This window comes from Oncorhynchus gorbuscha, linkage group LG13, assembly GCF_021184085.1.
Source record: "Oncorhynchus gorbuscha isolate QuinsamMale2020 ecotype Even-year linkage group LG13, OgorEven_v1.0, whole genome shotgun sequence".
In the NCBI taxonomy this organism is placed as follows: domain Eukaryota; kingdom Metazoa; phylum Chordata; class Actinopteri; order Salmoniformes; family Salmonidae; genus Oncorhynchus; species Oncorhynchus gorbuscha.
Genome location: NC_060185.1, coordinates 87,808,033 through 87,832,839, shown reverse-complemented (window position 1 = coordinate 87,832,839; position 24,807 = coordinate 87,808,033). Strand labels below are relative to the sequence as shown.

The window sequence follows — 24,807 nt, the reverse complement described above, 5'->3', positions numbered from 1 at the left end:
CAGGGCTAGGCACTGCGTTCATCCACCTCTGGCCTGCTCGCCTCCCTACCACTGAGGAAGTACAGCTCCCGCTCAGCCCAGTCAAAACTGTTCGCTGCTCTGGCCCCCCAATGGTGGAACAAACTCCCTCACGACGCCAGGACAGCGGAGTCAATCACCACCTTCCGGAGACACCTGAAACCCCACCTCTTTAAGGAATACCTAGGATAGGATAAGTAATCCCTCTCACCCCCCCCCTTTAAGATTTAGATGCACTATTGTAAAGTGACTGTTCCACTGGATGTCATAAGGTGAATGCACCAATTTGTAAGTCCCTCTGGATAAGAGCGTCTGCTAAATGACTTAAATGTAAATGTAAATGTAAATGTAAATGTAGAAGGGAGAATCGCTTAGAGGCAGGGCAAGGGAGGGCTGAAAGGCTTAGAGACAGATCTATGTAGAGCGCACAAAGGCTTAGAGACAGGGCTAGGTAGAAGGGAGAATGGCTTAGAGACAGGGCTATGTAGAGGGGAAAAGGCTTAGAGGCAGGGCTAGGGAGGGCTGAAAGGCTTAGAGACAGATCTAGGTAGAGGGGACAAAGGCTTAGACACAGGGCTAGGTAGAGGGGGGAAAGACTTAGAGACAGGGCTAGGTAGAAGGGAGAATGGCTTAGAGACAGGGCTATGTAGAGGGGAGAAAGGATTCGAGGCAGGGCAAGGGAATGGAGACAGGCTTAGAGGCAGGGATAGGGAGGGGTGAAAGGCTTAGAGACAGGGCTAGGTAGAGGGGAGAAAGGCTTAGAGACAGGGCTAGGTAGAGGGGAGAAAGGCTGAGAGACAGGGCTAGGTAGAGGGGAGAAAGGCTTAGAGACAGGGCTAGGTAGAGGAGAGAACGGCTTAGAGGCAGGGCAAGGGAGGGCTGAAAGGCATAGAGACAGGGCTAGGTAGAGGGGAGAAAGGCTGAGAGACAGGGCTAGGTAGAGGGGAGAAAGACTTAGAGACAGGGCTAGGTAGAGGGGAGAAAGGCATAGAGACAGGGCTAGGTAGAGGGGAGAAAGGCAGAGAGACAGGGCTAGGTAGAGGGGAGAAAGGCATAGAGACAGGGCGAGGTAGAGGGGAGAAATGCTGAGAGACATGGCAAGGTAGAGGGGAGAACGGCTTAGAGGCAGGGCTAGGTAGAGGGGAGAAATGCATAGAGACAGGGCAAGGTAGAGGGGAGAACGGCTTAGAGGCAGGGCTAGGTAGAGGAGAGAACGGCTTAGAGGCAGGGCTAGGTAGAGGGGACAAATGCTTTGAGACAGGGCTAGGTAGAAGGGAGAACCGCTTAGAGGCAGGGCTAGGGAGGGCTGAAAGGCTTAGAGACAGATCTAGGTAGAGGGGACAAAGGCTTAGAGACAGGGCTAGGTAGAGGGGGGAAAGGCTTAGAGACACGGCTATGTAGAGGGGTGAAAGGCTTAGAGACAGGGCTAGGTAGAGGGGAGAAAGGCTTCGAGGCAGGGCTAGGGAGGGGAGACAGGCTTAGAGGCAGGGCTAGGGAGGGGTGAAAGGCTTAGAGACAGGGCTAGGTAGAGGGGAGAAAGGCTTAGAGACAGGGCTAGGCAGAAGGGAGAACTGCTTAGAGACAGGGCTAGGTAGAGGAGAGAAAGGCTGAAAGACAGGGCTAGGTAGCGAGGAGAACGGCTTAGAGGCAGGGCTAGGTAGAGGAGAGAAAGGCTTAGAGACAGGGCTAGGTAGAGGGGAGAAAGACAGAGACAGGGCTAGGTAGCGGGGAGAATGGCTCAGAGACAGGGCTATGTAGAGGGGAGAAAGGCTTAGAGACAGATCTACGTAGCGGGGACAAAGGCTTAGAGACAGGGCTAGGTAGAGGGGGGAAAGGCTTAGAGACAGGGCTAGGTAGAGGGAGGAAAGGCTTAGAGACAGGGCTAGGTAGAGGGGAGAAAGACTGAGAGACAGGGCTAGGTAGCGGGGAGAATGGCTCAGAGACAGGGCTATGTAGAGGGGAGAAATGCTGAGAGACAGGGCTATGTAGAGGGGAGAAAGGCTTAGAGACAGATCTACGTAGCGGGGACAAAGGCTTAGAGACAGGGCTAGGTAGAGGGGGGAAAGGCTTAGAGACAGGGCTAGGTAGAGGGAGGAAAGGCTTAGAGACAGGGCTAGGGAGGGGAGACAGGCTTAGAGGCAGGGCTAGGGAGGGGTGAAAGGCTTAGAGACAGGGCTAGGTAGAGGGGAGAAAGGCTTAGAGACAGGGCTAGGTAGAGGAGAGAAAGGCTGAAAGACAGGGCTAGGTAGCGGGGAGAACGGCTTAGAGGCAGGGCTAGGTAGAGGAAAGAAAGGCTTACAGACAGGGCTAGGTAGAGGGGAGAAAGACTGAGAGACAGGGCTAGGTAGCGGGGAGAATGGCTCAGAGACAGGGCTATGTAGAGGGGAGAAAGGCTTAGAGACAGATCTACGTAGCGGGGACAAAGGCTTAGAGACAGGGCTAGGTAGAGGGGGGAAAGGCTTAGAGACAGGGCTAGGTAGAGGGAGGAAAGGCTTAGAGACAGATCTAGGTAGAGGGGACAAAGGCTTAGAGACAGGGCTAGGTAGAGGGGGGAAAGGCTTAGAGACACGGCTATGTAGAGGGGTGAAAGGCTTAGAGACAGGGCTAGGTAGAGGGGAGAAAGGCTTCGAGGCAGGGCTAGGGAGGGGAGACAGGCTTAGAGGCAGGGCTAGGGAGGGGTGAAAGGCTTAGAGACAGGGCTAGGTAGAGGGGAGAAAGGCTTAGAGACAGGGCTAGGCAGAAGGGAGAACTGCTTAGAGACAGGGCTAGGTAGAGGAGAGAAAGGCTGAAAGACAGGGCTAGGTAGCGAGGAGAACGGCTTAGAGGCAGGGCTAGGTAGAGGAGAGAAAGGCTTAGAGACAGGGCTAGGTAGAGGGGAGAAAGACAGAGACAGGGCTAGGTAGCGGGGAGAATGGCTCAGAGACAGGGCTATGTAGAGGGGAGAAAGGCTTAGAGACAGATCTACGTAGCGGGGACAAAGGCTTAGAGACAGGGCTAGGTAGAGGGGGGAAAGGCTTAGAGACAGGGCTAGGTAGAGGGAGGAAAGGCTTAGAGACAGGGCTAGGTAGAGGGGAGAAAGACTGAGAGACAGGGCTAGGTAGCGGGGAGAATGGCTCAGAGACAGGGCTATGTAGAGGGGAGAAATGCTGAGAGACAGGGCTATGTAGAGGGGAGAAAGGCTTAGAGACAGATCTACGTAGCGGGGACAAAGGCTTAGAGACAGGGCTAGGTAGAGGGGGGAAAGGCTTAGAGACAGGGCTAGGTAGAGGGAGGAAAGGCTTAGAGACAGGGCTAGGGAGGGGAGACAGGCTTAGAGGCAGGGCTAGGGAGGGGTGAAAGGCTTAGAGACAGGGCTAGGTAGAGGGGAGAAAGGCTTAGAGACAGGGCTAGGTAGAGGAGAGAAAGGCTGAAAGACAGGGCTAGGTAGCGGGGAGAACGGCTTAGAGGCAGGGCTAGGTAGAGGAAAGAAAGGCTTACAGACAGGGCTAGGTAGAGGGGAGAAAGACTGAGAGACAGGGCTAGGTAGCGGGGAGAATGGCTCAGAGACAGGGCTATGTAGAGGGGAGAAAGGCTTAGAGACAGATCTACGTAGCGGGGACAAAGGCTTAGAGACAGGGCTAGGTAGAGGGGGGAAAGGCTTAGAGACAGGGCTAGGTAGAGGGAGGAAAGGCTTAGAGACAGGGCTAGGTAGAGGGGAGAAAGACTGAGAGACAGGGCTAGGTAGCGGGGAGAATGGCTCAGAGACAGGGCTATGTAGAGGGGAGAAATGCTGAGAGACAGGGCTATGTAGAGGGGAGAAAGGCTTAGAGACAGATCTACGTAGCGGGGACAAAGGCTTAGAGACAGGGCTAGGTAGAGGGGGGAAAGGCTTAGAGACAGGGCTAGGTAGAGGGAGGAAAGGCTTAGAGACAGGGCTAGGGAGGGGAGAAAGGCTTAGAGGCAGGGCTAGGGAGGGGTGAAAGGCTTAGAGACAGGGCTAGGTAGAGGGGAGAAAGGCTTAGAGACAGGGCTAGGTAGAGGGGAGAAAGGCTAAGAAACAGGGCTAGGTAGAGGAGAGAAAGGCTTAGAGACAGGGCTAGGTAGAGGGGAGAAAGGCTTTGAGACAGGGCTAGGTAGAGGGGAGAAAGGCTTAGAGACAGGGCTAGATAGAGGGGAGAAAGGCTTAGAGACAGGGCTAGATAGAGGAGAGAAAGGCTTAGAAGCAGGGCTATGTAGAGGGGAGAAAGGCTGAGAGACAGGGCTAGGTAGAGGGAAGATCGGCTTAGAGGCAGGGCTAGGTAGAGGAGAGAAAGGCTTAGAGACAGGGCTAGGTAGCGGGGGGAAAGGATTAGAGACAGGGCTAGGTAGAGGGAGGAAAGGCTTAGAGACAGGGCTAGGTAGAGGGGAGAAAGACTGAGAGACAGGGCTAGGTAGCGGGGAGAATGGCTCAGAGACAGGGCTATGTAGAGGGGAGAAATGGTGAGAGACAGGGCTATGTAGAGGGGAGAAAGGCTTAGAGACAGATCTACGTAGCGGGGACAAAGGCTTAGAGACAGGGCTAGGTAGAGGGGGGAAAGGCTTAGAGACAGGGCTAGGTAGAGGGAGGAAAGGCTTAGAGACAGAGCTAGGGAGGGGAGAAAGGCTTAGAGGCAGGGCTAGGGAGGGGTGAAAGGCTTAGAGACAGGGCTAGGTAGAGGGGAGAAAGGCTTAGAGACAGGGCTAGGTAGAGGGGAGAAAGGCTAAGAAACAGGGCTAGGTAGAGGGGAGAAAGGCTTAGAGACAGGGCTTGGTAGAGGGGAGAAAGGCTGAGATACAGGGCTAGATAGAGGGGAGAAAGGCTTAGAGACAGGGCTAGATAGAGGAGAGAAAGGCTTAGAAGCAGGGCTATGTAGAGGGGAGAAAGGCTGAGAGACAGGGCTAGGTAGAGGGAAGATCGGCTTAGAGGCAGGGCTAGGTAGAGGAGAGAAAGGCTTAGAGACAGGGCTAGGTAGCGGGGAGAACGGCTTAGAGGCAGGGCTAGGTAGAGGAGAGAAATGCTGAGAGACAGGGCTAGGTAGCGGGGAGAACGGCTTAGAGGCAGGGCTAGGTAGAGGAGAGAAAGGCTTAGAGACAGGGCTAGGTAGAGGGGAGAAAGACTGAGAGACAGGGCTAGGTAGCGGGGAGAACGGCTTAGAGGCAGGGCTAGGTAGCGGGGAGAACGGCTTAGAGGCAGGGCTAGGTAGAGGAGAGAAAGGCTTATAGACAGGGCTAGGTAGAGGGGAGAAAGACTGAGAGACAGGGCTAGGTAGCGGGGAGAATGGCTTAGAGACAGGGCTAGATAGAGGGGAGAAAGGCTAAGAAACAGGGCTAGGTAGAGGAGAGAAAGGCTTAGAGACAGGGCTAGGTAGAGGGGAGAAAGGCTTTGAGACAGGGCTAGGTAGAGGGGAGAAAGGCTTAGAGACAGGGCTAGATAGAGGGGAGAAAGGCTTAGAGACAGGGCTAGATAGAGGAGAGAAAGGCTTAGAAGCAGGGCTATGTAGAGGGGAGAAAGGCTGAGAGACAGGGCTAGGTAGAGGGAAGATCGGCTTAGAGGCAGGGCTAGGTAGAGGAGAGAAAGGCTTAGAGACAGGGCTAGGTAGCGGGGGGAAAGGATTAGAGACAGGGCTAGGTAGAGGGAGGAAAGGCTTAGAGACAGGGCTAGGTAGAGGGGAGAAAGACTGAGAGACAGGGCTAGGTAGCGGGGAGAATGGCTCAGAGACAGGGCTATGTAGAGGGGAGAAATGCTGAGAGACAGGGCTATGTAGAGGGGAGAAAGGCTTAGAGACAGATCTACGTAGCGGGGACAAAGGCTTAGAGACAGGGCTAGGTAGAGGGGGGAAAGGCTTAGAGACAGGGCTAGGTAGAGGGAGGAAAGGCTTAGAGACAGAGCTAGGGAGGGGAGAAAGGCTTAGAGGCAGGGCTAGGGAGGGGTGAAAGGCTTAGAGACAGGGCTAGGTAGAGGGGAGAAAGGCTTAGAGACAGGGCTAGGTAGAGGGGAGAAAGGCTAAGAAACAGGGCTAGGTAGGGGAGAAAGGCTTAGAGACAGGGCTTGGTAGAGGGGAGAAAGGCTGAGATACAGGGCTAGATAGAGGGGAGAAAGGCTTAGAGACAGGGCTAGATAGAGGAGAGAAAGGCTTAGAAGCAGGGCTATGTAGAGGGGAGAAAGGCTGAGAGACAGGGCTAGGTAGAGGGAAGATCGGCTTAGAGGCAGGGCTAGGTAGAGGAGAGAAAGGCTTAGAGACAGGGCTAGGTAGCGGGGAGAACGGCTTAGAGGCAGGGCTAGGTAGAGGAGAGAAATGCTGAGAGACAGGGCTAGGTAGCGGGGAGAACGGCTTAGAGGCAGGGCTAGGTAGAGGAGAGAAAGGCTTAGAGACAGGGCTAGGTAGAGGGGAGAAAGACTGAGAGACAGGGCTAGGTAGCGGGGAGAACGGCTTAGAGGCAGGGCTAGGTAGCGGGGAGAACGGCTTAGAGGCAGGGCTAGGTAGAGGAGAGAAAGGCTTATAGACAGGGCTAGGTAGAGGGGAGAAAGACTGAGAGACAGGGCTAGGTAGCGGGGAGAATGGCTTAGAGACAGGGCTAGATAGAGGGGAGAAAGGCTTAGAAGCAGGGCTATGTAGAGGGGGGAAATGCTGAGAGACAGGGCTATGTAGAGGGCAGAAAGGCTTAGAGACAGATCTACATAGCGGGGACAAAGGCTTAGAGACAGGGCTAGGTAGAGGGGGGAAAGGCTTAGAGACAGGGCTAGGTAGAGGGAGGAAAGGCTTAGAGACAGGGCTAGGGAGGGGAGACAGGCTTAGAGGCAGGGCTAGGGAGGGGTGAAAGGCTTAGAGACAGGGCTATGTAGAGGGGAGAAAGGCTTAGAGACAGGGCTAGGTAGAGGGGAGAAAGGCTTAGACACAGGGCTAGGTAGAGGAGAGAACGGCTTAGAGACAGGGCTAGGTAGAGGGGAGAAAGGCTTAGAGACAGGGCTAGGTAGAGGGTTGAAAGTCTTAGAAAAAGGGCTAGGTAGAGGGGAGAAAGGCTAAGAGACAGGGCTAGGTAGAGGGGGGAAAGGCATAGAGACAGGGCTAGGTAGAGGTGAGAAAGGCTAAGAAACAGGGCTAGGTAGAGGAGAGAAAGGCTTAGAGACAGGGCTAGGTAGAGGGGAGAAAGGCTTAGAGACAGGGCTAGGTAGAGGGGAGAAAGGCTTCGAGACAGGGCTAGGTAGAGGGGAGAAAGGCTTAGAGACAGGGCTTATTTAGAGGGGAGAAAGGCTTCGAGACAGGGCTAGGTAGAGGGGAGAAAGGCTGAGAGACAGGGCTAGGTAGAGGGGAGATCGGCTTAGAGACAGTGCTAGGTAGAGGGGAGAAAGGCTTAGAGACAGGGCTAGATAGAGGGGAGTAAGGCTTAGAAGCAGGGCTATGTAGAGGGGAGAAATGCTGAGAGACAGGGCTAGTTAGAGGGGGGAAAGGCTGAGAGACAGGGCTATGTAGAGGGGAGAAAGGATGAGAGACAGGGCTAGGTAGAGGGGAGAAAGGCTGAGAGACAGGGCTAGGTAGAGGGGAGTAAGGCTTAGAAGCAGGGCTATGTAGAGGGGAGAAAGGCTGAGAGACAGGGCTAGTTAGAGGGGGGAAAGGCTGAGAGACAGGGCTATGTAGAGGGGAGAAAGGCTTAGAGACAGGGCTAGGTAGAGGGGAGAAAGGCTTAGACACAGGGCTTGGTAGAGGGGAGAAAGCCTGAGAGACAGGGCTAGGTAGAGGGGAGAAAGGCTGAGAGACAGGGCTAGTTAGAGGGGGGAAAGGCTGAGAGACAGGGCTATGTAGAGGGGAGAAAGGCTGAGAGACAGGGCTATGTAGAGTGGAGAAAGGCTGAGAGACAGGGCTAGGTAGAGGGGAGAAAGGCTGAGAGACAGGGCTATGTAGAGGGGAGAAAGGCTTAGAGACAGGGCTAGGTAGAGGGGAGAAAGGCTTAGAGACAGGGCTATGTAGAGGGGAGAAAGGCTGAGAGACAGGGCTAGGTAGAGGGGAGAAAGGCTTAGAGACAGGGCTAAATAGAGGGGAGAAAGGCTGAGATACAGGGCTTGGTAGAGGGGAGAAAGGCTTAGAGACAGGGCTAGGTAGAGGGGACAAAGGCTTAGATGCAGGGCTATGTCGAGGGGAGAAAGGCTTAGAGACAGGGCTAGGGAGGGGAGACAGGCTTAGAGGCAGGGCTAGGGAGGGGTGAAAGGCTTAGAGACAGGGCTAGGTAGAGGGGAGAAAGGCTTAGAGACAGGGCTAGGTAGAGGGGAGAAAGGCTGAGAAACAGGGCTAGGTAGAGGAGAGAAAGGCTTAGAGACAGGGCTAGGTAGAGGGGAGAAAGGCTTTGAGACAGGGCTAGGTAGAGGGGAGAAAGGCTTAGAGACAGGGCTAGATAGAGGGGAGAAAGGCTTAGAGACAGGGCTAGATAGAAGGGAGAAAGGCTTAGAAGCAGGGCTATGTAGAGGGGAGAAAGGCTGAGAGACAGGGCTAGGTAGAGGGGAGAAAGACTGAGAGACAGGGCTAGGTAGCGGGGAGAACGGCTTAGAGACAGGGCTAGGTAGCGGGGAGAATGGCTTAGAGACAGGGCTAGATAGAGGGGAGAAAGGCTTAGAAGCAGGGCTATGTAGAGGGGAGAAATGCTGAGAGACAGGGCTATGTAGAGGGGAGAAAGGCTTAGAGACAGATCTACATAGCGGGGACAAAGGCTTAGAGACAGGGCTAGGTAGAGGGGGGAAAGGCTTAGAGACAGGGCTAGGTAGAGGGAGGAAAGGCTTAGAGACAGGGCTAGGGAGGGGAGACAGGCTTAGAGGCAGGGCTAGGGAGGGGTGAAAGGCTTAGAGACAGGGCTAGGTAGAGGAGAGAAAGGCTTAGAGACAGGGCTAGGTAGAGGGGAGAAAGGCTTAGAGACAGGGCTAGGTAGAGGGTTGAAAGTCTTAGAAAAAGGGCTAGGTAGAGGGAAGAAATGCTAAGAGACAGGGCTAGGTAGAGGGGAGAAAGGCTTAGAGACAGGGCTAGATAGAGGGGAGAAAGGCTTAGAAGCAGGGCTATGTAGAGGGGAGAAAGGCTGAGAGACAGGGCTATGTAGAGGGGAGATCGGCTTAGAGACAGTGCTAGGTAGAGGGGAGAAAAGCTTAGAGACAGGGCTAGATAGAGGGGAGTAAGGCTTAGAAGCAGGGCTATGTAGAGGGGAGAAATGCTGAGAGACAGGGCTAGTTAGAGGTGGGAAAGGCTGAGAGACAGGGCTATGTAGAGGGGAGAAAGGATGAGAGACAGGGCTAGGTAGAGGGGAGAAAGGCTGAGAGACAGGGCTAGGTAGAGGGGAGTAAGGCTTTGAAGCAGGGCTATGTAGAGGGGAGAAAGGCTGAGAGACAGGGCTAGTTAGAGGGGGGAAAGGCTGAGAGACAGGGCTATGTAGAGGGGAGAAAGGCTTAGAGACAGGGCTATGTAGAGTGGAGAAAGGCTGAGAGACAGGGCTAGGTAGAGGGGAGAAAGGCTGAGAGACAGGGCTATGTAGAGGGGAGAAAGGCTTAGAGACAGGGCTAGGTAGAGGGGAGAAAGGCTTAGAGACAGGGCTATGTAGAGGGGAGAAAGGCTGAGAGACAGGGCTAGGTAGAGGGGAGAAAGGCTTAGAGACAGGGCTAAATAGAGGGGAGAAAGGCTGAGATACAGGGCTTGGTAGAGGGGAGAAAGGCTTAGAGACAGGGCTAGGTAGAGGGGAGAAAGGCTTAGAGACAGGGCTAGGTGGAAAGGTGAAGAGGGTAGAAGGGGGTAGAAGAGGGTAGAAGGCCTGGGGAGCAGGGAACAGCAAGACCTGGCTAAGCGAAAAGGGAAAGAGGCTGGGTGAAACAGGGTGAGGAAAGAGTAGGAGAGAAGGGGAGGGTAGAGATGGAAAGAGAGGTAGGATCTGGGTCATTAAAGCAGTAGCATTCATCTGAGGTTTTGGCTGGTGGCTTCCACACGCTTTCATTATACAATCAAATGTTCTGCCTCTGCTGTTCACTGCCTCTGCTGTCCACTGCCTCTGCTGTCCACTGCCTCTGCTGTTCACTGCCTCTGCTGTCCACTGCCTCTGCTGTCCACTGCCTCTGCTGTCCACTGCCTCTGCTGTCCACTGCCTCTGTTGTTCACTGCCTCTGCTGTCCACTGCCTCTGTTGTTCACTGCCTCTGCTGTCCACTGCCTCTGCTGTCCACTGCCTCTGCTGTCCACTGCCTCTGTTGTTCACTGCCTCTGCTGTCCACTGCCTCTGTTGTTCACTGCCTCTGCTGTCCACTGCCTCTGCTGTCCACTGCCTCTGTTGTTCACTGCCTCTGCTGTCCACTGCCTCTGTTGTTCACTGCCTCTGCTGGTCACTGCCTCTGTTGTTCACTGCCTCTGCTTCATGTGTCTCTCTCTTTCTGTGTCTCTCTCTATTCCCCTCTCTCTCTCTCTCTCTCTCTCTCTCTCTCTCTCTCTCTCTCTCTCTCTCTCTCTCTCTCTCTCTCTCTCTCTCTCTCTCTCTCTACCAAAGCCACCTGCATTGTACCCACTTGCCACTTCCCAAGTGGAACCATAATCGCCCAACCAACCAGTCTTCACTCCACTGACTCTACTAATTCCATTGTCTCCCAGCGGTTCTAATTCATTTCAATCTAATCTTGTTGTTAGTCAACCGACACACAGAAGAATTGAGTCTTTGTTAGCAACACTCCATGACTGAACACAACTGTCTGTCCTCATGTTTAAATAATGATAAAGATGTCCTATTTCAATTGAGATGCTCCACTGACCACTCAGATCGATCTTAAGCTGAAGATTGGTGGTTTTGAACAGAGATTTCATTAGAAGAGCAGGAGAGTGTAAATATGTAACCACTCTTCCTTACAGAACACCATGCTCCAGTTGGCTTCATTATAGCTCTGCATGGATAATGCCTTGTAATGTATTCGGTACAGTGGTGTGGTGTGGTGTGTGTGTGTGTGTGTGTGTGTGTGTGTGTGTGTGTGTGTGTGTGTGTGTGTGTGTGTGTGTGTGTGTGTGTGTGTGTGTGTGTGTGTGTGTGTGTGTGTGTGTGTGTGTGTGTGTGTGTGTGTGTGTGTAATGTAATGTATTCAGGTGGAGTCTGGGGGGCTAGTGGGGTGTAACATAGTATGTGCAGAAGACAGAGGAGAGGAGATGATTCTGGTTTGAAGAGCATCTCACTCCCACAAATACTAATGCTGAGCAATTAGTTTTTGATTTCAATGTATTTAAAAAAAACATTGAATGCACTAAGTATAATGTGGATTGAATGCTGTATAAACACAGATTAAAACTAGTAATAAAAGTCCCATGACGGTAGTGATTGAACATTACTGCTTATCACTTATTCACCATCATTTATTCACATTACTTTAATAAAATATTTCAGTTGTGTATATTACATTTGTTTTATCTGATGACTTTATTATTTCATTCCAAGTCATCATCTCATCTCTATACAGCTGTTGTTGTCTGACAAAATCACTATTTTAGTAGTTCGTCAAAGTAAATAGGACTTACTTTTATCAAATCAAATGTATTTATAAAGCCCTTCATACATCAGCTGATATCTCAAAGTGCTGTACAGAAACCCAGTCTAAAGCCCCAAACAGCAAGCAATGCAGGTGTAGAAGCACGGTGGCTAGGAAAAACTCCCTAGAAAGGCCAAAACCTAGGAAGAAATCTAAAGAGGAACCAGGCTATGAGGGGTGGCCAGTCCTCTTCTGGCTGTGCCGGGTGGAGATTATAACAGAACATGGCCAAGATGTTCAAATGTTCATAAATGACCAGCATGGTCAAATAATAATAATCACAGTAGTTGTTGAGGGTGCAACAAGTCAGCACCTCAGGAGTAAATATCAGTTGGCTTTTCATAGCTGATCATTAAGAGTATCTCTACCGCTCCTACTGTCTCTAGAGAGTTGAAATCAGCACGTCCGGTGAACAGGTCAGGTTTCCATAGCCGCAGGCAGAACAGTTGAAACTGGAGCAGCAGCACGGCCAGGTGGACTGGGGAGAGCAAGGAGTCATCATGCCAGGTAGTCCTGAGGCATGGTCCTAGGGCTCAGGTCCTCAGAGAGAGAGAAAGAAAGAAAGAGAGAGAGAGAGAAAGAGAGAATTAGAGAGAGCATACTTAAATTCACACAGGACACCGGATAGGACAGGAGAAGTACTCCAGATATAACAAACTGACCCTAGTCCCCTGACACATAAACTACTGCAGCATAAATACTGGAGGCTGAGACAGGAGGGGTCAGGAGACACTGTCGGCCCCATCCGATGATACCCCCGGACAGGGCCAAACAGGCAGGATATAACCCCACCCACTTTGCCAAAGCACAGCCCCCACACCACTAGTGGGATATCTTCAACCACCAACTTACCATCCTGAGACAAGGCCGAGTATAACCCAAAAAGATCTCCGCCACGGCACAATCCAAGGTGGGGCGCCAACCCAAACAGGAAGATCACGTCAGTGACTCAACCCACTCAAGTGAAGCACCTCTCCTAGGGACGGCATGAAAGAGCACCAGTAAGCCAGTGACTCATTCCCTGTAATAGGGTTAGAGGCAGAGAATCCCAGTGGAAAGAGGGGAACTGGACAGGCAGAGACAGCAAGGGCTGTTCTTTGCTCCAGTGCCTTTCCGTTCACCTTCACACTCCTGGGCCAGACTACACTCAATCATATGACCCACTGAAGAGATGAGTCTTCGGTAAAGACTTAAAGGTTGACACTGAGTCTGCGTCTCTCACATGGGTAGGCAGACCATTCCATAAAAATGGAGCTCTATAGGAGAAAGCCCTGCCTCCAGCTGTTTGCTTCCCATTTAGTGAACCCTTGGTTGGTGAGCGGACCCCAGACCTCACAACCATAGAGGGCAATGGGTTCTATAGCCAGATCCTAAAAATTGGATTACATGTGTATCGACACAATACAGACACACACACATACATACAAATGCATGAACACAACATTTACATTTACATTTAAGTCATTTAGCAGACGCTCTTATCCAGAGCGACTTACAAGAGCATACACACAAACATGCACACAACTACTACATCGCACAGTTCAGTGTAGTGAGGTGCGTACTGGGAGCAGAGAAATCAGGCGCAGGAGAGCAAAAACTGATTCACAACGGTGTTGTTTAATAACCATAAACCACTGTCAACAGAACAATACAAATAAATGGGTCAAACAAAACCCGATAATACCAGCATACCGTTGCACAAGCACTACAATAAACAATTACATACAAGGACATGGGGGGGGACAGAGGGTTAAATAAACAACATGGAATTGATGGTATTGGAACCAGGTGTTATGGAAGACAATACAAAACCAATGGAAAATGAAAAGTGGATCAGCGATTGCTAGAAGGTCAGTGACCGAACGCCGAACGCCGCCCGAACAAGGAGAGGGACCAACTTCGGCGGAAGTCGTGACATTCAGGCTGGATCAGATTTATCTCTAGAGAAATTGTGTGATGTGCGCATTGAGCTCACGGAAAACAAACTAACTAAAAGGAATTCAAATAATTGAACCCACATCGGACAATTAGTTGTTTAAAAACAGCCACATACACATGAGCACTGAAGGAAGTGGCAACACAATCTCATTTTTTTACCAATTTCCCTTCCGATTCTGTTGTCTATCCACATTTCTCCAAACGTCAAATTTCAAAGCTGCTCCAAACTTAAAAATGTGTGGTGTTTGTGGTGTTTTTGATACCCCGTGGTTAATGGTTAAAGCTGCAATACATAACTTTTCTGCATAATGTGTAAGTTAAGGGTTAAGGTTTGGGATAGGGTTAAAACATGTTTTAAAATGAGTGTCTAGCTGAGAGTGAACACACAACCATCAGGACTGGAGTTTGTGGGGTACTAGTGCTCACCGTTGCCTCTAGTGGTACATTTTAGAGGCATCTCCCGACATCCTCGGGACATGGACGGTTGTCCAATTTCGAAGTGAATCTTGAACGACCTGGCTGCAAATGGGCACTTCAATTACATGTGTACACAATGCAGACACACACACATGCATACAAATGCACAAACACAAGTGCACATACACAAACATGCACATACACAAACATGCACATACATTGGGTGTGTGTGTGTGTGTGTGTGTGTGTGTGTGTGTGTGTGTGTGTGTGTGTGTGTGTGTGTGTGTGTGTGTGTGTGTGTGTGTGTGTGTGTGTGTGTGTGTGTGTGTGTGTGTGTGTGTGTTGTGTGTGTGTGTGTGTGTGTGTGTGGCGAAATCCCATTGGTGATCCAGAATGACCAGGTGGTGAAGACATCTCAACTTAATCTAATTAATCAGACTGGCTGCTGCACTCCTCCTTCATCATCCTCTCTCTCTCTCTCTCTCTCTCTCTCTCTCTCTCTCTCTCTCTCTCTCTCTCTCTCTCTCTCTCTCTCTCTCTCTCTCTCTTTCTTCCCTTTCTCTCTATGTCTCTTTCTCTCTGTTTCTCTGCTCTCTCTCTCTCTCTCTCTCTCTCTCTCTCTCTCTCTCTCTCTCTCTCTTTCTCTCTCTTTCTTCCCTTTCTCTCTATGTCTCTTTCTCTCTGTTTCTCTGCTTCTCTCTCTCTCTCTCTCTCTCTCTCTCTCTCTCTCTTTCTCTCTCTTTATTCCCTTTCTCTCTATGTCTTTCTCTTTCTTCCATCCTTCATCACTTTTCCTACCTGTCTCTTAGCTTTAGTCTCCTTTCCCCTCAATGTCTTCCTCTCTCCTGATGTCTATAGGTCTACAACAGTAACAAGGTATTAACTAAATCAGTGAGCCCATTCCTTCATGTCACCCAGGGGAAAACAAATAGAACTTAGCCCTGGCATTAACTGTACAATGTCCGATCCGCTTTTCATCTTGGGTCATTCAGAATTCATGATTTCCTGACTGACCATTGCCAGTAGGCTGCACTGTGATGGTTCGATTAAACGTCACAGCGAGCGTTCAAAACTCGTTTGCTGCGTGTAGTTTTGAAGAACCAGCCTGCCGCAATCGGGTTGGTGCTAAAGCGGCGCGTCAGTACCAGCGCCAGGGATACTGCCGCCCCAGTCCATATGCGTACCAACGACTCGGGCGCGCTGCACCACACTTCCTTCTGTTTGAAGAGCGAAAACGAGGAGGACTTTGCTTGGTGAACGAAAGGAAGGAGGAAAGCGAAGTGACACTCTGATCTGCAACCGAGGAGGCTGGCAGGGAAACGTTGGAATGACTTTAGCCAGCCAGGCTTGACGCATAATCCCGCCCAGCCAAGCTGAATCTTGCCTGCTTCAACTCATATCCTCACCAGATAATATTTACTAAGGACTGCTTTCTCATTCACACACTCTCATACAGGGAAAAGGCTATTTCTTAGACCCATTCCACTGCACAGCAGAGGAGGCACGTTTTGAAGACATTTTGATAATTTGAAACTACTTAGGTTATTTTCGTCTTTTTTAACGAGGCAAGACGGAGGCAACCACCACCCATTCTGTCGATGTTAAATGCGCTAGAATTACTAAAGACACACATTTGTAAAGCACTGTCACAGCATAGGCTAAAACCTCCTATTTGAAGCGCTCTAAGACGTGGACGGGACTTGACAATATCGCTATTTGATCATTCCGCTATATCTATCAGAGAGTTCGAGTCAAGATGACAGCCCTCACGCTGGTCTTGCGGTCCGCCTGCTGCTGAGGGTAACGTCCAGGATGTCTTTTAACGGTCTCAGGATCCTGAACCAACCGATTTATCAATGGAGGAGGAGAGTGACACCCGCAAGATCAACAACAGCTTCCTACGCGACCACAACTATGCCACTGAAGGTATGCAAAGGAAAACAAGATAGGCTATTCGTCATCACACATTTACAATGTTCGATTTATTTCATAGAGTACACCGCTTGATTTTTACATAAACTGTACTGTAAAGAAGGCCGAGTATTCCGCATATCGGTTATGATGAAGGATTGATTTACAAATGGTCATCAGAAGAATGCTTTTTGTCGACATTATAGCGTCCCGACCCGGAACCTTATCGATCTTGCCTGGTGTCATGTAGCGAACGGATTGATTGTTGCTTCGGATGGAAGTCTGATCATTTATGGAGGGTGGCGGTCTACTTGTCTGGCCTACTCCCTACCCACTGGGCACACACTGGTTGAATCAACGTTGTTTCCACGTCATTTCAATGAAATTGAACCAACGTGGAATAGACGTTGAATTGACGTCTGTGCCCAGTGGGTAGTCTCTCATGCTCCATATTTAGAAACAGAAGGAACCGATCCAGGGTATGTCTGTTTCAATGGCTGGCCTGATTGAACGAATGTGCTCTGAATGGCACAGCCTTGAATGAGTCAGTAAATATACTGTGTGTGAGAGAGAGGGAGGGGTAGGAGAGGGGAGGGGGAAGAGAGAAGTGTGTGTATCTTTGAGGTTGGATCATTCTAGAAAGTCTGACTGGATTCAGCACCATGGACAGAGTACAGCCTCCTACAGCGCTGCATTAGCCCAGTGCCTTGCTGTGTCTGCCTCTCTCTGTCTGGCTAATAGATCAGGGTTAGTCCGGTGATTTACTGATATCATTAAGTCCCATCGTCAGACTGATCTAATTAACCATGTTAGCCCCAGTCACTGATCATGTCTATTGATTAACCAGGACTAACTGATGCTAATGTAATTGATGCTGTGTGACTAACCTGTTGGAACCAGTCTGATCGTGAGATAACTAACCATGTAAAGCAAAACAGAATAGTGAGCGTAGTCCTCTGTCTGGTTCTATGACGCTACTGTGAAGCCAGTATCTGTTCCCCAATCGGAGATTGATTGGTAGCCACCCCCCTAGGACCCGTCTGGATATCCAACCCCTCCACCTCCGGTTTCCCTGCATCTCCTGCATCAGAACCTCCCTAACAGAGTCTAACTAGATCAGCTTTCTCTGGTCACTTTTGCCTGCAGGGTGTAGGAGTCATACTTAGAGGACAGGACATGAGGCACAGAGGGATGCTCTCTCTCTTTCTCTCTCTCCCTCTCTCTCTCTCTCTCTCTCTCTCTCTCTCTCTCTCTCTCTCTCTGTCACTCAATTAAATTCAAAGAGCTTTATTGGCATGGGAAGCATGTTTACATTGCCAAGGCAAGTGGAATAGACAAAAAGGAAATAAACAAGGGAAATAAACAGAAATTAACAGTAAACATTACACTCACAAAATGTTTACAAGAATAAAGCCATTTCAAATGTTATATTATTGGCTATGTACAGTGTTGTAACAATGTGCAAGTAGTTTGTAAGTCGCTCTGGATAAGAGCGTCTGCTAAATGACTTAAATGTAAATGTAAATGTAGTTGAAGTATGAAAGGGAGAATAAATAGACAGATAAATATAGGCCATATTTACAATTGTTGTTTGTGCTCCACAGGTTGCCCTTTTCTTGGGGTAACAGGTCACAAATCTTGCTGCTGTGATGACAAACTGTGGTATTTCACCTCATAGATATGGGAGTTTATCAAGATTGGATTTGTTTTTAAATTCTTTGTGGGTTTGAGGGAAATATCTCTAAACCCTCTCTCTCTCTCTGGACAAACATGAAACCTCTCTATGGACCGACAAACAGACAGAGCGAGGGTGGGTGGGGGTTAATCCAGGTGGTAAATACAGGGTGTATCTCCTCAGGCCCGTCTGTCTCGTCCGTCTGGGGAGCTCACGTCTTTGTGTTTTTGTTACTTCAATTTACGGAGATTGTCAAGCATAATAACTCATTATAGAGACTGTGTGTGTGTGTGTGTGTGTGTGTGTGTGTGTGTGTGTGTGTGTGTGTGTGTGTGTGTGTGTGTGTGTGTGTGTGTGTGTGTGTGTGTGGTCTAAGGGTTTTACAGCAGTATTGTTCACAGTTTGCATCAGGAATCAGCAGGTGAGTGTCTATGTTCATTCTCCTCTCTGGTCTCTCACATCATAAATCCACTATCCACACACACACACACACACACACACACACACACACACACACACACACACACACACACACACACACACACACACACACACACACACACACACACACACACACACACACACACACACACACACACACACACACACACACACACACACACACACACACGTCTTATTGTTGCTGCATTGTCCAGAAGGAAGCTGCGATAAAGCATTATGTTGGACGGAGTATACCATGTGTATCCTGTACATACGACTAATAAAACGTGAAACGTAGGTCCAAGCTGAGGTCAGATCAGCTGTTGGTAATAGTTCCCTCAGGCACTCACAGCTCATTTTAATGATGTAATGTTTGAATGATGTCACACGCTGACCTTTAGTTTGTACCAATCCCACGCCTCAGTGGGTTGTGTGTGTAGTGTCCAAGAGGTGTTCCCATAGGGACCCATGAGATCCCAATACCCATAATGACTTGCAGGAGGTCAAACTGAATGTGTTTTTGCTGAATGAGAGAAGAAGAAACATCCTATCATCAATCACTCTTTGTCACCATGTACTTAAAATGTCTCTGGAACATTCTACTAACACTGTTCTACTGCTTTTCAATGCATGAACATTGGATGGACTGCGAGATGGAATATATACTTTATTCCTGCGTAATGGAGAAAAGATAGAAAGCCTAGGTTTTCATCTCATCACTCTGGGTTGGTAAGAAAGGCCTCTTGGGGTTGTGAAGACTGAGCAAAGGAGCCTGGGAAAAAAATAAAATTAACATTCCAGTTTATTTGCATACAGCCGCATACAGATGACATGTTGCTAATAGTGATGTAACATTCCTGCTATATGTCTTCATATCACTTCAAACACACACACACACAATACACACAATACACACATGCCCAACCTCCCCTCACACACAAGCACACTCAGACGCACAAAAAACTTGAAATAATTCAAATGCAAGGAATGGAAGAACATATTCACAGCAGAATACATTTTGAAGGACATTATAATGATTCTGTTCCAAACCCAAGGTTGGAGTAGAAACATGTCTGCATCACAAATGGTACCTTATTCCCTATATTTCCCATGTGGCCCTGGTTAAAAGTAGTGCACTATATAGGGAAGGGCTATTCAACTATATTCTTATTGATTTAAAAAAATCTTTATTTAACTAGACAAGTCTGTTGACGGCAATGAAGGCCTACCCCTGCCAAAGCTGGATGACGCTGCGCCAATTACGTGCCACCCTATGGGACTCACGATCATGGCCGGTTGTAATACAGCCCGGGATCGAACCAGGGTCTGTAGTGAACTCTCTAGCACTGCGATGCAGTGCCTTAGATTGCTGAGTCACTTGGGAGCAGATGTATAAAAACAAGTAATTTCAGGGAGGGGTTGACATTTTCCACATGCGATTCTTTGTCAGAAGAACTGTATAAAAAGCAACACCCACCACACATCAATAAAGCACTTTTCTTAAGTTGAAATTTTGCTAAAAGTAATTAGGAAAGAAGTGGGCGGGGCTCAACCATCGTGAGTCGAAGGCCAACCCAAAAAAATCGATAATCATTAAAAAGGAAAAGGCACAACTCTCGCTCACCATTTAAAAGTGTTTATTTAAACAACTTTTAAACGCTTCTTAAATGTCATTTTAAAATGATCTATAAACTAAGCATAATAATATATAATACAAAGACATGTAAAATCAGGCAATGCCAAATTCCAGTTTGAAGGAAGCATGCTTTGAATTCATTTCCCTTAGTCACTCCCTTCTAACGAGTCCTTGTGAGAATAGGACAGGAAAACAGAAGGGTGGTAGGTAGTCCTGAGAGAGTTTCTCCACCATACCTCCTCTGCTGTGAAATCCGGTTTCTGACCTGGTCACGGGTGCACCACAGCCACGCTCAAGGTACTAAACGATATCATGACCTCCATCGATAAAGGTCAGTACTGTGCAGCAGTCTTCATCGACCTGGCCAAGGCTTTTGACTCTGTCGATCACCGTATTCTTATCGCAGACTCAATAGTCTTGGTTTCTCAAATGATTTCCTCGCCTGGTTCACCAACTACTTCGCAGACAGAGGTCAGTGTGTCAAATCGGAGGGCCTGTTGTCCGGACCTCTGGCAGTCTCTATGGGGGTGCCACAGGGTTCAATTCTCGGGCCGACTCTTTTCTTTGTATATATCAACGATGTCCCTCTCGCTGCGTGTGATTCCCTGATCCACCTCTACGCAGACGACACCATTCTGTATACATCTGGCCCTTCTTTGGACACTGTGTTAACTAACCTCCAAACGAGCTTCAATGCCATACAACACTCCTTCCGTGGCCTCCAACTGCTCTTAAACGCTAGTAAAACCAAATGCATGCTTTTCAACTGTTTGCTGCCCGCACCCGCACGCCCGACTAGCATCACCACCCTGGACGGTTCTGACCTAGAATATGTGGACAACTACAAATACCTAGGTGTCTGGCTAGACTGCAAACTCTCCTTCCAGAGTCATATCAAACAACTCCAATCCAAAATTACATCTAGAATCGGCTTTCTATTTTGCAACAGCTTCCAATACTCTACTCAGCAAACTGGATGCAGTCTATCAAAGTGCCATCCATTTTGTTACCAAATCACCTTATACCACCCACCACCGCGACCTGTATGCTCTAGTCGGCTGGCCCTCGCTACATATTCATCGCCAGACCCACTGGCTCCAGGTTATCAATAAGTCTATGCTAGGTAAAGCTCCGCCTTATCTCAGCTCACTGGTCACCATAGCAACACCCCCCCGTAGCACGTGCTCCAGCAGGTATATTTCACTGGTAATCCCCAAAGCCAGCACCTTCTTTGGCTGCCTTTCCTTCCAGTTCTCTGCTGCCAGTGACTGGAACGAATTGCAAAAATTGCTGAAGCTGGTGACTTACATTTCCTTCACCAACTTTAAACATCAGCTATCTGAGCAGCTAACCGATCGCTGCAGCTGTACATAGTCCATCTGTAAATCGCTCACCCAATCTACCTACCTCATCCCCATATTGTTTTTATTTACTTTTCTGATCTTTTGTACACCAGTATCACTACTTGCACATTGTCATCTGCTCATCTATCTCTGCAGTGTTAATCTGCTAAATTCTAATTACTTTGCTACTATGGCCTATTTATTGCCTTACCTCCTCAAGTGGTCCTTCTGTAGCTCAGTTGGTAGAGCATGGCGCTTGTAACGCCAGGGTAGTGGGTTTGATCCCCGGGACCACCCATACGTAGAATGTATGCACACATGACTGTAAGTCGCTTTGGATAAAAGCGTCTGCTAAATGGCATATATTACTATTTACCCCATTTGTACACATTGTATATAGACTTGATTTTTTCTCATTGTGTTATTGACAGTACATTTGTTTATGTATAACTCTGTGTTGTTATTTGTGTCACACTGCTTTGCTTTATCTTGGCCAGGTTGCAGTTGTAAATGAGAACTTGTTCTCAACTGGCCTAACTGGTTAAATAAAGGTACCTGTTCCTGAGAGTCGTAGCTTTCACCAGACAGGAAAACAGATGGCAGGTACCTGTTCCTGAGAGTCGTAGCTTTCACCAGACAGGAAAACAGATGGCAGGTACCTGTTCCTGAGAGTCGTAGCTTTCACCAGACAGGAAAACAGATGGCAGGTACCTGTTCCTGAGAGTCGTAGCTTTCACCAGACAGGAAAACAGATGGCAGGTACATGTTCCTGAGAGTCGTAGCTTTCACCAGACAGGAAAACAGATGGCAGGTACATGTTCCTGAGAGTCATAGCTTTCACCAGACAGGAAAACAGATGGCAGGTACCTGTTCCTGAGAGTCGTAGCTTTCACCAGACAGGAAAACAGATGGCAGGTACCTGTTCCTGAGAGTCGTAGCTTTCACCAGACAGGAAAACAGATGGCAGGTACCTGTTCCTGAGAGTCGTAGCTTTCACCAGACAGGAAAACAGATGGCAGGTACCTGTTCCTGAGAGTCGTAGCTTTCATCAGACAGGAAAACAGATGGCAGGTACCTGTTCCTGAGAGTCATAGCTTTCACCAGACAGGAAAACAGATGGCAGGTACCTGTTCCTGAGAGTCGTAGCTTTCACCAGACAGGAAAACAGATGGCAGGTACATGTTCCTGAGAGTCATAGCTTTCACCAGACAGGAAAACAGATGGCAGGTACCTGTTCCTGAGAGTCGTAGCTTTCACCAGACAGGAAAACAGATGGCAGGTACCTGTTCCTGAGAGTCGTAGCTTTCACCAGACAGGAAAACAGATGGCAGGTACATGTTCCTGAGAGTCATAGCTTTCACCAGACAGGAAAACAGATGGCAGGTACCTGTTCCTGAGAGTCGTAGTTTTTTTGCAGATCTTTTGTTAATATTCAGAATTGATCAGGGGGCCAGTCTAAATGAATAAACGACCCGGGTCTGTCCCGCGGGCCACCAGTTGAATAGCCTTGATATAGGGTGTCATTTAGTAACATGACCATTTCCCTGAGACCAGGATGCAGGGAGCTGTAGGATTCAACGACAGGATTGACATGTATTTTTGTCCTTTTAAATTTAGCCATCAGAACAATGACCTTAAAATCTAAACTGGAACGACATAATCTACAGTGGGGCAAAAAAGTATTTAGTCAGCCACCAATTGTGCAAGTTCTCCCACTTAAAAAGATGAGAGAGGCCTGTAATTTTCATCATAGGTACACTTCAACTATGACAGACAAAATGAGAAAAAAAATCAAGAAAATCACATTGTAGGATTTTTAATGAATTTATTTGCAAATTATAGTGGAAAATAAGTATTTGGTCACCTTCAAACAAGCAAGATTTCTGGCTCTCACAGACCTGTAACTTCCTGTTTAAGAGGCTCATCTGTCCTCCACTTATCAGTATAAAAGACGCCTGTCCACAACCTTAAACAGTCACACTCCAAACTCCACTATGGCCAAGACCAAAGAGCTGTCATAGGACACCAGAAACAAAATTGTAGACCTGCACCAGGCTGGGAAGATTGAATCTGCAATAGGTAAGCAGCTTGGTTTGAAGAAATCAACTGTGGGAGCAAATATTAGGAAATGGAAGACATACAAGACCACTGATAAACTACCTCGATCTGGGGCTCCACGCAAGATCTCACCCCGTGGGGTCAAAATGATCACAAGAACGGTGAGCAAAAATCCCAGAACCACACGGGGGGACCTAGTGAATGACCTGCAGAGAGCTGGGACCAAAGTAACAAAGCCTACCATCAGTAACACACTACACCGCCAGGGACTCAAAGTCCTGCAGTGCCAGACGTTGGTGCTTAAGCCAGTACATGCTTAAGCCAGTACATGTCCAGGCCCGTCTGAAGTTTGCTAGAGAGCATTTGGATGATCCAGAAGAAGATTGGGAGAATGTCATATGGTCAGATGAAACCAAAATATAACTTTTTGGTAAAAACTCAACTCGTCGTGTTTGGAGGACAAAGAATGCTGAGTTGCATCCAAAGAACACCATACCTACTATGAAGCATGGGGGTGGAAACGTCATGCTTTGAGGCTGTTTTCTGCAAAGGGACCAGGACGACTGATCCGTGTAAAGGAAAGAATGAATGGGGCCATGTATCGTGAGATTTTGAGTGAAAACCTCCTTCCATCAGCAAGGGCATTGAAGATGAAACGTGCCTGGGTCTTTCAGCATGACAATGATCCCATACACACCGCCCGGGCAACAAAGGAGTGGCTTCGTAAGAAGCATTTCAAGGTCCTGGAGTGGCCTAGCCAGTCTCCAGATCTCAACCCCATAGAAAATCTTTGGAGGGAGTTAAAAGTCCATGTTGCCCAGCAACAGCCCCCCACATCACTGCTCTAGAGGAGATCTGCATGGAGGAATGGGCCAAAATACCAGCAACCGTGTGTGAACCTTGTGAAGACTTACAGAAAACGTTTGACCTCCGTCATTGCCAACAAAGGGTATATAACAAAGTATTGAGATAAACTTTTGTTATTGACCAAATACTTATTTTCCACCATAATTTGCAAATAAATTCTTAAAAAATCCTACAATGTGATTTTCTAGATTTCTTTTTCTAATTTTGTCTGTCATAGTTGAAGTGTACCTATTATGAAAATTACAGGTCTCTCTCATCTTTTTAAGTGGGAGAACTTGCACAATTGGTGGCTGACTAAATACTTTTTTGCCCCACTGTATGTGTAATCTCTTTCTCGGTCTCTCGCTCTCTCGATCTCACGATCTATCTCAATTTCAATTTCAATTTAGTTTAAGGGGATTTATTCACATGGGAAACACATGTTTACATTGCCAAAGCAAGTGAAATAGATAACAAACAAAAGTGAAATAAACAATAGATATGGGAGTTTATCAAAATTGGATTTGTTTACGAATTCTTTGTGGATCTGTGTAATCTGAGGGAAATATGTGTGTCTAATATGGTCATAAATTTGGCAGTAGGTTAGGAAGTGCAGCTCAGTTTCCACCTCATTTTGTGGGCAGTGTGCACACAGCCTGTCTTCTCTTGAGAGCCAGGTCTGCCTACGGTGGCCTCTCAATAGCAAGGCTATGCTCACTGAGTCTGTACATAGTCAAAGCTTTCCTTAAGTTTGGGTCAGTCACAGTGGTCTGGTATTCTGCCACTGTGTACTATCTTTGTAGGGCCAAATAGCATTATAGTTTGCTCTGTTTTTATGTTAATTCTTTCCAGTGTGTTTAGTAATTATTTTTGTTTTCTCGTGATTTGATTGGGTCTAATTGTGCTGCTGTCCTGGGGCTCTGTGGGGTGTGTTTGTGTTTGTGAACCGATCCCCAGGACCAGCTTGCTTAGGGGACTCTTCTCCAGGTTAATCTCTCTGT

General features: G+C 48.5%; 1 protein-coding gene across 2 annotated transcripts in view; it reads left to right on the top strand.

The window, feature by feature from the left end:
- LOC123994175 (serine/threonine-protein phosphatase 2A 55 kDa regulatory subunit B beta isoform-like) overlaps nucleotides 1–24,807 on the top strand; it is a 107,583-nt gene that overhangs the window by 45,428 nt on the left and 37,348 nt on the right. Inside the window, exon 1 of one of the 2 annotated variants that reach the window (XM_046296703.1) lies at nucleotides 14,965–15,822. The exons of the other annotated variant lie outside the window; for it this stretch is intronic. Within the exon in view, the coding sequence (XP_046152659.1) occupies nucleotides 15,753–15,822 (70 nt within the window). The 5' untranslated portion in view covers nucleotides 14,965–15,752. Of the gene's footprint in view, nucleotides 1–14,964; nucleotides 15,823–24,807 lie in introns of those variants that run through there. 2 annotated transcript variants of the gene reach the window in all.